Here is a 16,912-nt window from a genome sequence, read left to right as displayed (position 1 = left end):
ATTCCTAAATTCTTTCAAGTTACAATTAAATATTGTTTTGCAACTTTACTGGTTCAAATACCATCATTTGGATGTCAGCATTATGTCCAGAGAAGCCATTTTGCAGTATTTAGCAATCAGTGCTTTTACCTGTTCCTTGTGCTAAAATAGTTCTAGAAAGGTTGATGTGGCATATCATTCAGGGAGCTTGTGTAGTTAAAAAATGTCTTCTGTTGCTGTTGTGCCATTCTTCTGAGATAATTGCACGAAAGTTAGCGTAGTAGCTTTGTAATTAACTCTCAGAAAGAATCATGAGATCATCTGGTCTCATCTCCTATATATTGGAGAACATATCTAAACTTGGGTGCTTCTGTACTTTACACAATAACCCGTATATGGGTGAAGCACATCTGAATGCATTGAGAGATGGGAAATCCACCCCTTCTTTGGCAGTTTGTTGCACTGGTCGGTTACTCTAATGGTAAAAATTTATACCTTGCTTCTCTTTTGAATTTGGTTGATTACAGCTTCCAGTCATTGGTTCTTGATCACCTCCTCATTGAAGAACTTTTTAATACTCAGGTTTATTTTTCTATGCACTTGTGTGCTACATAATCAAGTCATCGCTCAGTCGTCTTCTCAGTACCTTGCCAGATTACTCTTTCTTAGTGTCTAGGCAAAAAGCCTTTCCTCCATCCTGTCAATATTTTTTTGTTTGCTCTTCTTCAGTTTTCAGTATTCTCACCCTAGCGGGTTGAGGGCACTGATGCTCAGGCTCCGTAACAAAGATACAAATATCTCTTGCCTTCTTTTACTATCTGGCTCCCTCCACCATGGCAGAGGATAATACTGAAGAGTGGTAGGCATTGACAGAGGAAGGACTTCTGAAATGTATTTTCTTTTTTGTCTCTTTCTTCCCCCAAGAGGGAAGAACTGTTGGTGTTTTTCATTCTGTTGGATGAAAATATCTTATACCCATATGGGTTATTCCTCTTTCTCCTAGTGAGATTAAAACATTAAAATGCTTATGTGTGATCAAGGCTGTAAGTTTTTATAGGTGATGACTGCAGAGCACATCTGTTGATTCAGCACACCCTTGCCAAATGGCTGGCACCTTCATAAACTACTTGTTTTAGGAAATTGAGAGGATGTATCTGCTCTATGCTGCTGCATTTATTAAGCTTGCCAGTTATCTGACATTAAGGCCCCAGTGCATGCAACGCAAACACAATCTGAATCCAGCTTTATTGATGCCAAGTTAACAAAAATATTTTGAAAATATCGTCACACAAAACTGATCTAATACATCGTAAGAGTCCTCATTCAGGAGAAATAAATCCCTGATTTGACCACAAGGGTAGAAATGCCTTGCAATCAGCTACCCATTTTGGCCATCAGTTAAGTCACTGAGAAAGCTGATGGTAAATAGTAAAGATACGCTTGTATATGCTTGACATGTTTGGTGTAAGTGGTTTTAGCAGGTAAATAACCTAGAATTGATTCCCCACTATGTCCATTACAGCCTCTTTGAACTTCTGTATTGCTAAGTGAATGACCTATTTCTTTGATCTAAAATTAGTGTGTGTAGCTCCATTTTTAAAGTGCTTCCAAGTATATCCACTTTTGCACCCCTGCTGCTTGCTTTCATTATACAGTAAAGATGATTGTTTCTCCCTGTAGCAAAGAAGTTATCAGGTTTTAAATTCTTTTCCTGTACATTGATCCAGAGGGAGAATGCCAGCAGTTTGTTAGGGGTTTAGGAGTATAAGTTGCCCTGACTTTTCAAATTGTATTCATACACATAAGAGTCCCACTATGCAGATGAGAGACCAGAATTTAATCTTTGTGGTTCTTGTTTGTTAGGATGTATTTCATAGTGGTATGTGGGAAAACCCAGGGGAGACGCACAAATTCTTGCAAAAAAATTATTTGGGTCTCTAAGGAAGCCTGTGTGAGACACTGCTTTCAGCAACATCAAAATGTTAACTGCACATACCAGACTTCTTCATTCATGCTGCCAAAGGAATAATAGGATTACCCTGCTTTGTTTTGCTTTTTTTACCCTGGCATTAAATGAACTGAAACTTGATGTGTGAGTCTCTGGAAAATAAGGTCAGTTTGAAAAAGAGTTCATTGTCCTTTTATTCTTATGCTTCTTAGGTGTTCACAGACAAGTTCAAGTTTATCCAGAGAACCATGGCAGAAGGTGGATTTGATCCTTGTGAATGCATTTGCTCGCATGAACATGCAATGAGAAGACTGATTAATCTGGTAAGGGTAACATGAAGATATTTGGAAGGGTGGTTATTCAGACATTACTTCAGCTCTTGCAGATTTGCAGTTACTGATGTTTTTGATTCTGCTTATTCAGTTGCGTGTACATTTAGAATCTGTGTATCTGACTTTCTGATGAGCTTTTGAATAGTTAATACAAATGATATCTTTTTGTTTGTTTCTCAGGGCTGCATTTTGACAGCATTGACAGTATTTCTATTGAAGTGTTTCTTTGTAGCTGTTTTTTAGCCTGCATAAACCCAAAGAAACTACCCTGCAAGCTCTTTGAGTTCAAAGTGATACCACACATATGAAATTCCACGTGCTCATATGGCAAGATAACAATGTCTACATTTTTTAAAATTAACCTTTTAAAAATTCTGAAGTTGAGAATCCAGTGATTTTGAGTTCTGAGTTCTGTTTCTTGCTATGTCATTGGTATGGTTGAGCAACTTCAGGCAAGTTATTTTAGATTGCTGTAACTGTGACCTGTAAAATAGCAATGATCCTTTGCTTCTGTATGGAACTTAGTTCACTACTGAAGAAAAAGTTACAAAGTGCTCATTTTTTTTTCTAAGTAAAAGTATATATTTTTTAAAATAACACTAACAAGTGCAAACTGTGACCAATTAGGTGTACTTGATTGCAATTCTAATTTGGTTAAACTGTTTTTCAAGATCACATTGTACATCAGCTTCATTTGATGTACTTCCTGTTGTTGATTTTCATAAATTTGGTTTTAACCCGTTTTCTTTCTTAGGGCCTAAATTAATGACCTTTTAAGTTACTGAGTACATCTACTGCTCAAGGCAGTGTGTGTGAAGAGCATCCTCTCTAGGATCAGGCCCTTCGTCAGAGGTTTATAATCAGTATTTTAGGAAGGTTATCAGGAAAATATGGCATCCACTAGCCTATGATAAGAGTAGGGCTAATGTGTAAGTCCCCAAATAATGTATTTCTGGGAATAAGGAATCAATTTGTATGCTTGCCCTTAAAATAAAACCACTTCCATGTGCATACATCCACAAAAGAATAAACTCATTTTAAACAGCACTTTGCAAGAAGGATATATAGCTTGTTCTTGCAAATGTGTGGGTTGCACTCATGTAGCCCTGCTTCACCCTGAACATAAAATCCTGAGTGTCCGCACTTTCTTGGCCTTGGAGTGCATTGTTACGCTTTCTCATCTGAAATGCCAGGGAAGAGCCTAAAGCCATGCAGATGCTGTACCTGTGTGTGCTCTCAGGGAGCTTGGATGACCCCGTTTTCCAGAATTACTCTGCTCAGAGTAAGCAGAATTCACCACCCATGTCCATAACACAGCACTGCAGAACCTGTGCCATCATGTTCTCACATTGTGCCCCTGGGCCTGTGCACACAGACTGCCTCCTCAAAAACACACGGGCCACACTGAGAGCCAAAACACCCCAGACCAGGCTCTCTCAGTGGTAGGGCTGCAGCGGTGGCTGCAGCAGAAGGCAAAATGATCCCCTACAAGGTCAAGAGGAAATGACAAGCTCTTGTCTTTTCACAGACCACGAGACCCTTGGGCTGGAGTTGCCAAACAGACCAGATCCACGTGGTGGCCAGCTGCACCAAAGTCCAAAATGACACCAGACAAATAGAACATGTCTGCTTAGCCAGCTCTATGTGCTTTATGGGCCTGACATAATTTCTCTTTGGTAGTTCCCAAGTGTGGTGCAGCCAGTGCTCTCTTGAGTCTCACAAATCATTAGAGGTTGACTCATTTTCTCATTGCTGAACTGGCAACAGGCTTGTTTGGGGGATGAAGGTGCAAGAAGTGAAAGGGCTGTGTGCCCATTTGCTGGTGTTATCAGAATTGTTCAGGGTGGAAGGGACTTCAGGAAGTCATTTAGGCTGACCTGCTCAAAGCAGTGTCAACAGTGAATTCGCACCCGGTCATTCAGGGCTTTTATTCCAACTGAGTCTTGAAAACCTTCAAGGATAGCAATTCCGTAGCCTCTTGGGGCAACTTGCTCCAAAGTTTGACAGTCCCTATGGTAGAGGATTTTTTCCATCCGCTGTTTGAGTTGAATGTACAGCACTGTGAAGAGCCTGTCTCTGTCCTCTCAGTAACCTCCTTGTAAGTATTGGGGGGCTGCTGTTAGATCTACCCCAAACCATCTCTTCTTTGGGCTGAAGAAGCCCAGGTCCCTCAGCCTCTCCTTGTAAGGCAAGTCCTCCAGCCTCTGGTGACCCTCTGCTGAATTCACTTCAGTCTGTAAATATCTCTTGTGTAGGGGAGCCCGATACTGGATGCAGTATTCCAGATATAGGTTTAAAGTGCTGAGTACAGGTGTGTAATCACATCCTTCGGTCTACTTGTGCCAACAGCATTGACCTTTAAACAGCGCATAAGGGCATAGAAAATTGCAGCTTCTGTGGAGGATGGTTGTCTCTTCTGTGGAGTCTTTACATCAGGGCCCAGCCATCCTAGCTCACACTGGCCAGTTAGAGGCACAATTTCAAAATATTCTGAGCTCTCCCTGCTACCCCCATATGGATGCTCATACACATGTTCTTTTCCAAGAAGGAATTGTCCTCTTGTCCTCAATATGACATTTGTGTCATATCCCACAGTTGTGTTGATTCTGGACCTTGAGGCTTCCAGACACATGCCACAGTGATGACCAAGAAATCCCCAGGACCAAGTTTCAGGAAGTTGGGAGGGAGAAAGGAGGATGTGCGTTGGCTGCTCTGTTCTCTGAGGCTTGTCAGATGCAAATCTGAACCAGTATGGTTCACACTTTTGACCACCATTCAGCATTTTTTATCTTTTCATTTTTTGCTAGAAGATACAGGCAATGGCACCAATCAGACGGTCCTTTTTATGTTGTGGCTGGAGGATTCTAGGTATGAACGATGTAGGTGAGTTGTGTCCAAAGTCAGAAGAAGTGCCACAAAGGTGTGTGAGGTTTTGTTCCTAGGCTGCTCCATGCAGTGTAAGGTGGGTGCAAGTGGGTCCTCTGGAGGCATGCTAATTCCTGCATTGTGCATGTAAACAGAGCACATCATCAGTGCACCCTCTTGGGCAGTCATGAAGACCAGTCTAGCAGTGTTCCTGTGTACTTGCAGGAATGGAGTTGATTGCTCAGTGTCCAGCTTCCGAAAAGACCATACCAATTAGCACTGGAAACTGTGAGGAGTAAGGGGAAATTCCAGATCTCATCTATCCTAAAAAGCAGAACAGATGCTGCTAAATATTTATAAGAGCAAATCACTAGCTGGGATAATTCAGTGGAATCTAGAAAGGAAAAGTCTCAGTCAGCAGCCAGACTATCCTCAAGTAACCTGTTGCATGATTGTAGCAGGAGACTTGCTAAACCTTCATTATTGCATCTGTAACTTTTACGCTTCAATAAGAGTTTGCTTTCTAAGCTGCTGTTTTGTCACTCAATCTTACACAACATAAGCAAACAGGAATTTTACTATTTGTTTTAAAAGGAACCCTTGGACATCAGTTCTCAGAGTTGCTGAACCCCACAAGTCTTGGTGGAGGCTGGGGGCCCACTACATCTAGTGCCCACTACATCTAGTTGGATCCTTAAAACCTTCACTCCAAAACCATTGTGATGCAAGAAAGCAAGGCAATCTGTAGTTGTTCAGCCTGGGGGGATGAAAAATATCCAAACATGCTGTATGCTCAGAATGATTCCCTATACCTACTTAATTGTTGATTCTTTTTTAACCTAGATATGTATAAAACACGTCAGAGCACATTTGAATGGTGTTACAGCTGGGAGTACTTTTTGGGATTTAGGAGCAAATTGTGTAGCAAGGTGGTTGTAATTATCTCCAGACCAAGCAGTGTAAATCCAGAAGTTCAGAGTTAAGGTCAAATTTAACAGAATACCTATGCAATTATAAGAGAAACCCAAGTGTGAAAATGTACTTTTTGTATTCTTCAGTCCAGAAATTACATTGTGGAAAAAAACCCAACATGATTGATGTAGACTTTAATAACTTGCATTTGGGTTAAAGTAAACTGATTTTTACAGACTAACTTGTTTATACCTGTATAGAACAACACTGATAAGAATCAAGGCTTCTGCTAATGAAGGCATGATGTATTCAATTATGACTATTACATGTAGAGTTAAAAATTCATATTCAAATACACAGGATTTCTGTTAGAGTTAACTATGGGAAATTTGAATGACACTGCTATGCCAAGGTTAGAAGGAGGTCAAGAAGTCTTGACTCTACAACCTGAAGTTCTCTCTTTAATTCCTAAAGTGTTATTTTTAATTTCTAATTTAATTGGTGTATTTACTTTGAAATTCTTAGAAAATGTATTTGGTATTCAAAGTACAATTTGTGGGTGAATACATTTTTATATATATATATATAGCATATAGTTTAAATCTCTACTTGAAATGCAGACTTCAGTTCATCTTGTCATTACAATTAATGCTTATACAATTAAAAAAAAAGCTATTGTCATTCAAACTCTTTTTCCTTTCTGCTATTAGCAATGACACAGAAAATTACAAACAAGAAAGCTGCTTGTTTTTGAAAAGCCTGATTCTTACTAAACTACGAGGCTTGATTATTTTCCTGTCCTTCATTTTGCTTGACTAAGCAGGGGTTTGTTTTGTCGGTTGTTTTTTTTTTTCTTCTTGATTCATAATACCATGCAGATTTTATGGACAGCAGACAGCATCTCTAATACGCATGATATTTTTAAAAGATTTTTTTCTGCTTATTAGGTTAACTGGGAGATACTGTTCATACCCACAGTCCTTATAACTATACATACATACATACTTCAGTGACATTGAATTCTCTTATGCTGAATGTTCTATCATGTTCCTGAATTGGATTTTTCAGGGTTCTCCTTGGTATCAAAATATGAAAATTTCACACATGGCAAACTTCTGTAGTATGGCCACTGTAAATAATAAGCAAATATAATTTCAAAATATTCCTAGGAAAGAATAGAAATCTAAAGTCTTTGGCTGTGACTTCATAAATATCATTTCTAGTATGTAATACTAGAAACAGCTGTTATGATTTGGTGTTGTGTAACAATTTGACTATTGTATGTTGGGCTCACTATTTACTCTATGGATAGAGCAGATAATTGGGAACTTTTATAAGAGGAAGTAAGCATAGAAGGAAAACATCACAAGACTTTCCATCCTCTGCAGATATACAAGAGTGGTCTAAAGACAATGACAGGTCTGTTAGCTTGTTTGACTCTATCTCCTGTTCAGTCTCCTCCATCTGCAAAACTTATTTTGACAAGAAGAGCCAAAGTTCAAGAATGAAGAACAACAAACGACATCAAGTACTTAAACTGGGGAGACTCTGTCAGACAAGGGGACAGTTGTTTGAAAGAGCCATGGTGAAGGACATTCCGTGGTATTCAGAGGAAATGGTTCCTGTCTTAGTTGTGGCAGAAGACAGCAAATCTCTGGATACAAATGGTGTTATATTTAAACCTTTTTATGCCCCTTTTTTTCCCCACTCCTTTCGTAAAATAAAAATCTGATTGCACTATGTTACTCCTCCAGACTTTAATGTTTTCTGAGTAGGCATGGCTGATTCACGGAGTATCTTAGCCCAAGGCTCAGTTCAAGTCTGAAAACTAGATTGAAAACAAAGTGTATATGGTGGTAGGGGATAATTACATGTAGAGCATCTTCCATGAAGCCTGAGACCTGTGTATGACTACTTTGAGTGGCCAGAAATGTCAAATCAATCCAGTAACACGGGTAACTTTGTATGATGTAAACACCCTCTTTTTTCCTCTTCTGATACAGTGTTATTTCCTTTACAGAAAGTGTGACTTTAGAATTATCTCATACTAGTTTCTATGAAGATGAGCAATATGTTCTTTAACCCCAAACCTTTCTAATTCTGTAATACAAAAGGATCCATTTTGATTAACTGCCAGCAGCTGTACTGTAGAGATTCGATGGTTTTACAGACCTCTGTGGGAATTACAACCTTGTGTTTTGTTCTTCTGTAGCTAATCGCAAAGTAATGGCCCATGTCTACTTAAGTTGCTATACCAGAAGGCTTGAATGTCTCAAAAACTCTGGGGGATACAAAGCAAATCGTTCTTTATTTTAATCTCGCTTGTATTTTGAGGTGTGACTAGGTTTTTATAGCAGAAGTTGCAAATTCTAAAACAATTTCAACACAATTCATTCAAACACTCTTTTGTCAACCAAGTTTCCACGTAATTCTCTTGGCCAGGTCATTTTAGAGTCTTAATATTATACACTGGCATAGTCTGAAATAGTATCCAGCATAGCCATGAATCTTGGCTGAGGGAGACCTTGTGCAAACAGCACAGAATAAACACAGATGACTAAAATAGATCTGCGTTGTGTGCTGCAAATGGTTGAAAACTTCTCAAGATGTCAGCACAGCTAAGCCCGACTTAAATAGTCCCTCAGGCAACCAGCAAAAGTGAGTTGCCTTACTGACGTGGCTGCCTACTGAAAGCACAGCAGAACTATACTGAATACATTTCTGATAATTTAAAATGACCTTCTAAATGTGGAGGTTGCCCTGGAGACTTCTTACACGTGTTCCGTGGCATTTGCCTTCAATTTTTATTTTTTGTTTCATAGCAGTTGCTACTGCTTCTAGTCTAGAGCCCCTCTTAGCCAACCACCCCAAGAGCAGGAAATTGCATTTTGCTCTCACTTGCCCCTTTTTTTTCCAGACCTACACCTTCAATTCCCAATTTCTTGGCCTTCAAGCTGGTTCAGAAAGGACCTTTCCCAATAGCTGAACCTTAGTTTGCTCATTAGGACAAAGAAGCTATCATCCTTCTGAGATGAAGGAACTTGATGAACCCCCTAAGGCACTGTGTCAAAAGAATAAAACACAAGGTTGGAGTGGCAGGGTGCGAGCCCGTTCCTGAGTGCTCCACTGACTTCCATTTCCCCACCTTTACTGGGTGCTCAAGGTGCTGGTGTTCCACAAGTTAAGGCCCCAAAACTGTAACACAGAATTCATGCACTGCTAATGGTCTTTAACCGAGAAACTAGTTCTAGGTCAAGCAGTGTAAATGGAGACTATTTTCTAGACAGGTAAGTGGATGTTTAAAAAAAAATAGAAAAAAAAGCCATGAAAAATGGCGTTCACTCAGGTCTGTGTCCCATGGAGACCATTTTTTCATATAAGGGGTTAGGTATCAGGACTTAACTGAAAGTTGAGGGTGCCTGTCATTCCTTGCATTTCCCATTCCTGAGCTTTATAGTATGCTGGAAGCTGCTGCCTCTTCACCAGTATATATATTAAAAAAAAAAAATAATCTCAGTCACGCCTCATGACCGCCTCAAAGCATTCATAGTGTGAGAGTATTGCAAGCGCTGTAGAAAATTATGCGTTGAAAATTCTGTCAGCTTGATATTCCAGAAGTAATTAATAGCTATAACCTGTATTATGAATGGCTGAACTGTGTTTGATGATCAGAGCTGTGTTGTAGTTATCTCCTTTGAGGAAAAAGGAGAAAATTGTGCTTTTTCTCTCAGGCCACATGTGGATGTAATCAACGCTTAGAGCAAACTGTACTTATCTGTTGGAACTCCTAGTGCTAAGCCTTTTTCGCAAGGCTGTCTATGTGGGAGTACCCTTTTCATTTGCTAATATGCATCATTTTGCAGAAGATACTCAAATGTTTGGTCAAAAAACCCACGTGTATTCTGGTTTTGTATTTTAGATATAAGTTTGATAATGCCCTCTTGGGAGATCTCTGTATGTTGTTCATGATTGTGTTCAGATGCCTCTGTAGTAGTATTGTGTAATATTCTATCTCACCCATTTGTTGTCTAGTATTTCATGTAGTCAGAGGTTCTGTGAGCTCCTTGTAATGATCCTGACTATCCCATTGCGTCATCTTCTTTCCCCTCACTCTCCCTGTTCTGCTAATTCATTATGCTTTGCATTCATTAAAGGAGGATGCCAGTGATATCCCAGGTCCTCAAAGCCAGCAAAATTATAAAATGAATTCCATACCAATAAAAATCATGCAATTGTGGGAAAATGGGGGAAGTGCAGAACAGGGGGATCTATGTGACACCAAGGTGAAACAGCAATCTCGGGAGAAATGAGAAAACAAATGGAAGAATGAGTTCTTGCCCGAATTGGGGCTCCTATTTGTACAGTGATCCCTCTGACTTGTTCGTCTGCTGTGTCTTCCTCCATAAAATTTTGTATCTTTCGGTATGAAAGTTAATGTTCTCCCTCTGTCATAACTGGCTGATGGTTCTGGGCCTTAAGACTTGCTTTGTAATCTAGGAATATTATTCTGAAAGGTACCAACCATCCTTCTCTCTCATTTGCCATGGGAGAGAAAATTACTTGTCACTTCACAGGCCCAAACTCCGTATTTTTATCACAGACTGTTGTTCTGTCCTTGTATGAACAATCATTTCTTTTATTTTAATTTTGCATATGCTCATAGAAAATGTAGGAGTAAGGAAGGCGGTGTTCCCTTTTTCCTTATTTGTTCCTTTAAGATAAGCTAATGTAGTTTAAGAGACAATTTAATTCCATCAGCATGCCCTTCTTTTCCCCTTATTTTTCTCTTATTTCTCTTGGCCAGCTTGTAGCAGAATAATGCATGTAGGTGTCATTTGTTGCATCTTTAAATCTGAACTCTGTGGATAATGCTACAATTCCATTTGCAGCCTGGCTTGTATTCAGGACTGGCCTATCCTACCACAGCAATTTATTTATCACTTTGTTTACTAAATCGTTTATATACTTTGGACAGAACAGAGGTGGCTGCCAATAAAGCTTAAACAGTGATTTCATTACCCAGAAGCATGAGAATGCAATCGGGAGTATGTCATGGTGTTGTCATCTTCTGGCATTGTTGGAGAGAAAAAGCAGAGCTTACAACTGGTCTAAATGGCAAAAAAGTATTTTCACAAGGGATGATATTTTGCCATTGTTATCACATAAAATTTTCTACCAACAGTCTTTATGATTCCATTTTAAAATTACTTTTAGTCATGGGATAAATGACCATATCAAGTTAGTTTTTTGTCCTTGCTTTCCTACTTGTCTATCCTTTTCTTTTCATTGCCACCATTATCCATTTCTGCTCTTTCATCTTTGTGCCTAATTTATCTGTTTCTTTCACACATCTCTCTGGGCTTTCTTCCATCACAATTTTTTTGTATGGAGGTCTTTTCCTGACCTGGCTCATGAACTTGCTAATTGTTCATTCATGTCTTTTCTGAGCACTTATTTCTGCTTTGAGCTGTCTCAGAAGTTATTCTAAAAGGCAATTATTTTAATTATCCCTACATAAATAATTTACTTTCATCTCATCTGCCATTCACACTAGACTTCATTGATTATTGCACTGTGTTCCTGCCACTAGTCCTGTTCTTCTTGTTTTGTTACCTCTCGATTGCACCATTTCTGGAGTTGGAAAGTGCTTTTGGACAGGGATTATGCCATCATTTCTTGTGAAAAATGACAAACTGGTGAGCTGTCTGATCATTGCTATTTTCCTGATATTGGTATGCTTTGTCTTTTTTTTTTTTAACTCTTAAATGATACACTTCAGTGTTAAAAAGAAAAAGTGTTCATACTGTATAGGAACACTTAGTCTTTTTTCAGGCAAGATGATATTGACTTTAATTAAAAATATATAAATTTGTCTGAGCAGAGATTGCAGGAGCAGTCACGGGGTTTGTGAGACTGTTGAACTCTGGGGTAGCAAATTCTGAAAACTCATCTGAACAGTTTCAGAAAACTCCTCTGAAGAGGAAGCAAGGGAATTGACACAAGAACGAGTTACTGTGGAGGAAGGCAGAACTCCGACTTTCCTTCTCCACAGTAGCTATCTGTGATGAGCAGTAAATGCAAAGTAGCTTAACTTCTTTCATGGGAAGACTGAAATGATCCCAGTGGCTGAGGACACTGTATTGGAAAAACAAGCTCTCTGTTTAGTTAGATGAAGCTGTTTCACTGGGCTTACTATTTCACTTGGACTTGGGTGATTTTGTGGAGCGGCTAACATGCAGTAAAGGTTCACACCCTGCTTTCACCACACAGTGGCACGTTTGTGTGCCCATAGTAGGTTTGCACATGAAAAAATAGAGACTTGACTTAATGTAGTGACTTCACAAAAAAGTTTCCAGAGGTCTATAGTGGTGCCCCTTTACTGTGACTCTTCATGTTTTGTTCGCAGATTTTGAAAAGCGGTGGCTCTCATTGCTAAAAACTATGCAGACTGCTGTCAGACCATGGCACCTGTTGTAGGAATAGCAGCAGGACACAGGTTTCGAGGTAGATGCTGTTGATCCACAAGATGGCATGTTAAAGCTATATATATAGTGTCAAAGGAGCAGGATCTAAATGCTTTTGTGTTAGTGTGAACTGGGGCTAAAAGCTGTGTCTTTTGGAAAAAGAAAAAAAAAGGAAGAGCAATTTCAAATTTTAACTGGCAGCCATTTTAAATGCGCTCTTTTATTTTTGCAGTGCTAAATTTGAGTGTCATGGGGAAAGAATGAGGAAAAGCCTTTTTCTCTCTTACCAGTAGAAGTAACTCGATTTTTTTTTCTCAGCATTGTGTTGGGTTTATACTCAAAATATGCCAGTATTACAGCAAATCAGTGGACTTGCTGTAATTCAGCCACTGGTGCCTCCCAGTTCCAAGAATTTATGAGGGACTTAATAGAAACCAAATACTCATACTGACCGAGTGTGGGGATTATTAATTTAAATTATTTTAACTTAAACTATTCACAATTTTAAATGTACTTGGAGTGTATTAAAGTCCACATTTGTATTTTAAATAATGTACATTTATAATTAGTATTTTTACTTGTGTTGCCTGAAAGTTTGCATTGCATTAAAACTGAAAATTTTGGAGCCCTTTTAGCTCCCTTTTAGCTTTCGTGCTGTTTACAATTTGTGTTTACTTCATTTTGGACAATAAAAGATAAATTACTTCATTTTTTGGCTTACGTGCACTAAGCCATTTTATTGTATTTGCATGACGAACTGCACACAGAATGTTAAAATTCAGATATAATCTTCTTTATTTAAATGGAAGAAAATAATAGTTTCTATAAATATTTAGTTTTGTAGCATTTTTCACTCTCTTCTTTTTTTGAATAAGCCCTGATGTTTCACTCACCTCATTTCAGAGTTCTTTTTAGGGTCCTGTTCCAGAATGTATTGAAAAACATGAAAAAGCTGTTTCTGACTTTAGCAGGCCTCAGATCAGGCAGTCAACTATTAATCTTCTCCAAAATTCACATTTTTGGCAACACAAGGATCTCTGAAATATGAATAAAACTGAAACCACCGTTAATAATATTGCAGTATACAAGAGTTAATGTACTCTAAGAAATTACTTCTCGATTCAGATTTTTCTCATCAACTCTGTAGTGTTCCCAGTCTGAAAAACATTGAGTGCATTTGAAGTCTTTTTGAGGGTTTTGTTGAGAAGAGGGAAGGTCTGGTTCAACTTTTTGCTACTGTTCCACAAACTTTCATCCAAACACCCCCTCCACATCAGAATAGAAAATCTGAAAACAAAGAACTGTTTATTTCCAGTCCCAGATAATTGCTTTTTTTTTTCAGTTACCTGATGATTGAAGTGTCTCACATTCACCTTTTTTTCCAACAGTTGCTATGTCTCTTAAGGGTGTAGTTGTCAAGAGAGAGCTAACTGGTAGAAGGAACATTCCTGTTTCAGCAAAAGGCATTACCTTTCCCAGCCATTCAGCTTACGTAAGCATTTCATACACATGCCAGAATCGCTTCTCATCTTTTGGCTAATTGAGTGACCACAGGGGATCAGATTTGTATTGGGTTACAGAGTTAGGAACTAGTTCACTTGAGTGAATTGAGAAAAACCTGGTTTTACTGCTGCTTGTTTTCTGTCATCTGCAGTGTTTCATCCCAAGAGAACGATATGCAGCCTGTCACTGAGCTGTTAAAACCAGATTTGTTACCTGTCTCCCTGGCTTACAGAGACTTCCTAGAGCTTCTGCTTGTGGATTACTGAGATTTTGCACGTGCTTGTAGTTAGGAGGGGAACTGAGCATGAGAAGATATTTGAGTGTGGTTTTTATCTATGGATCTATGGCTTCTTAAAACCTGTTTGAGTCTATGGGTGGTCCTGATCTGGCCAAATCTCCTCCAGCACAACTAGTTTTTATAAGAAATTCTTATATTACCTGGAGGAGTTGAGAAATATTTCTGGGAAATATTTGTATTGCTGGATATGAATGTAGCAGAGACTATGAAGTGTAACTTTTTTAGGTGGGATCTTTAAATCCGCATGATTATATGATCATGTATTGTTTTCAATTTAGAGGAATTTCATACAAATTATAAAAAATACGTTTGTTTCATACTTTTCTCTTGTAACTGTTTCACAACAGAATTTGAGGTTTCTAAACCTACCCTGTAGAGTTAGTTTCTAAATCCCCATGAAAAACATGGACTATTTGTTGTCCGAGCCCTCTGGAAAGCACAGCCCTGTTATCAGACAAAGTACAGATGGCTCTGTACTTTGTAAATGTTGCTCTATACATTGTTCCTCCATACATAAGCAGACTGTTTTCCTTATTGGCAGGATATAATCTAACATAAGAGCATTTTTTCAGCAGAGATCTGTAGAGCAACTCCTAATGGTATTTTTCTTCAGACTGCTTGCTTACTGTCATATTTCTGTCATTGGTGTTTCCAGCAGTACTTTTCATTCTAAGGTCTTGGAGCCTGTCCTGTCTTTTGAAAAGTCATCAAGGCTGCCCGTAGGATAGAACTCAGTATCTGAGCGCACCCTCTGTGCACACAAAATCTCAGGTATTTAATACTTACTGTGTCTTAATTGGGTGGCCTACTACATCAACAGGAACTTCCAGAGAGTGTGTAGACTTTTCATGAAGAAATGGTCAAGGGGGCAGTGAAGGACAAAGCATGGTGTGATCATGGACACCACTGAGACCCCTCTTCAGGAAAAGCATATTCTCTTCAAGAATATTTTTCTCTTGTTAAACAAGCTTCTCTGCTGGTTAACATGCTTGTGCCAGTCAAAGCTGGAGCTCCATCATTTGTTTTTTGTGGTGGCAGTGTAAGCCTGTCTGGTAGGCAGGTGAAGAAACAGGATGTTAGCGGCAACAAAAAGTACCTATGTCATTTTTTGAGGTGGCTTTTATAGAAATGTTAGTTGCGTGGTTTAAAAAAGTTGTGTTTGGACAGAATGTAACACTTAGAATGGGAAATAACTAATATTGTGGCTAGAGCTCCCCAAGGCAGTGTTGCCTATGTGGGCAAACTAGATACGCTGTATGAGTATTAACCATCCTGGGGACAGAGGGATAACTAGATGCTTGTTGACCTGCATGACATTTCTGATCAGATACCTATTACCCGTTTTAATTCTGGGCATCATTCTGTGTTGAAGAATACATTTAAAGTGTGTTTTACAGGATACCGATTATAAATTAAGCCCCCTCCAGAATTAAACCCTTATACTAAGAGAAGATAATTATGTTACTGATCTCCTTAAAATGTGGGTATAGCGATATCTGGTTTTCCCAGTTCAGGAATCTGTCTGTGTCAGATATTCCAAATTGGTACTATTGCTAATGTAAAACCTCCCCTTTGAGAATTAATTCTGAAGTTTGAAAATAAAATGAGCTTTTACTTTTATGTAAGAAGGGCAGGAATTATTCATAGTTTGGTAGATTTTTTTTTTAATAAGTAAGTAGAAGTCTTTTGTTTGAATTTCCCCTGCTGTTGTTTTTAACTATAGAAATAGCTGAAAGGTTAAATCCAGCCTTCCCAGTACTTCCTAAGGAACTTCTTTGTAGTCTCAGTAAATTTGCTCGCAGATCTTAATATATTAATGAAAGGATGAATGTGTTCAATCTCCAATTACGTTTTTTTTATTTCTCAAATGCGTCAGTCATTGAAAATCATGATAAAGGAATGAGATTAGTCTTTTCCAAATGCCTTCCTCCTTCAGTTGCTCGTCTGTTTCCTTGTATTATGACTACATACTGCAAATCAGTTATGCCAATATAGAAGAAAATTGGGTTTGTAGAAATGTATTTCTTTCATAAGGAACATCATATTTTCTCTTTTACATTTGTATATTTACACTGATAATAAACAGATTAGCGTGTTGTGACAAGAAGTGTTGGGATTTGTGGTGCTACTGTGACATAACACCTGTCAAAAGCAAGTGTCAGTTCTAACCAAGGCATTGTAACAGTTCTATACTTTAAGAAACTTTTATTATTAAACAGTCTAGTTTACCTAAGCAGAGGATAAAACATATTTCCATAATACAGCAGTTTAAATCCTATCCATTTAACCTCTCTGTGCCTGACAAAGAATATGATATTTGAATTTCTTTTTTGACCCTGTCATCTGTAAAATATTTATACTGATTTGCAGGTTAGCCAGTGTTGACTTTTCTTGCAGTTAGCAAGCTTACCTAGTCTGTAACTGCAAATAGTCATTACAGTTGCTAAAAGCGCTTTAAATTTTACCCATCAGTAAAGAGAAAAAGCGGTAAAATAGGTATTAAAATCTCTTTTAAAAAAAATCCTAGGTGGAAAAAATAGTAAGTGCTACGTTTAAATATGAAATTTTAATTCATCTTCTGTGTGCATAACTGTTACCACAGTCTGATCAC

General features: G+C 38.4%; 1 protein-coding gene across 2 annotated transcripts in view; it reads left to right on the top strand.

Annotated features, from left to right (window-relative positions):
* The window catches only part of SMIM14 (small integral membrane protein 14), a 47,152-nt gene that overhangs the window by 13,151 nt on the left and 17,089 nt on the right, over nucleotides 1-16,912 (top strand). For both annotated transcript variants that reach the window (XM_082482700.1, XM_082482701.1), the window contains exon 2: nucleotides 2,140-2,250. In XM_082482700.1, the coding sequence (XP_082338826.1) occupies nucleotides 2,176-2,250 (75 nt within the window). In that variant the 5' untranslated portion in view covers nucleotides 2,140-2,175. The remainder of the gene's footprint in view (nucleotides 1-2,139; nucleotides 2,251-16,912) is intronic.

This window comes from Vanellus vanellus (genome assembly GCF_965231255.1).
Source record: "Vanellus vanellus genome assembly, chromosome: 4".
Lineage (NCBI taxonomy): Eukaryota > Metazoa > Chordata > Aves > Charadriiformes > Charadriidae > Vanellus > Vanellus vanellus.
Note: the sequence above shows the minus strand (reverse complement) of the source record. Positions and strands in the feature narration are given on the sequence as shown.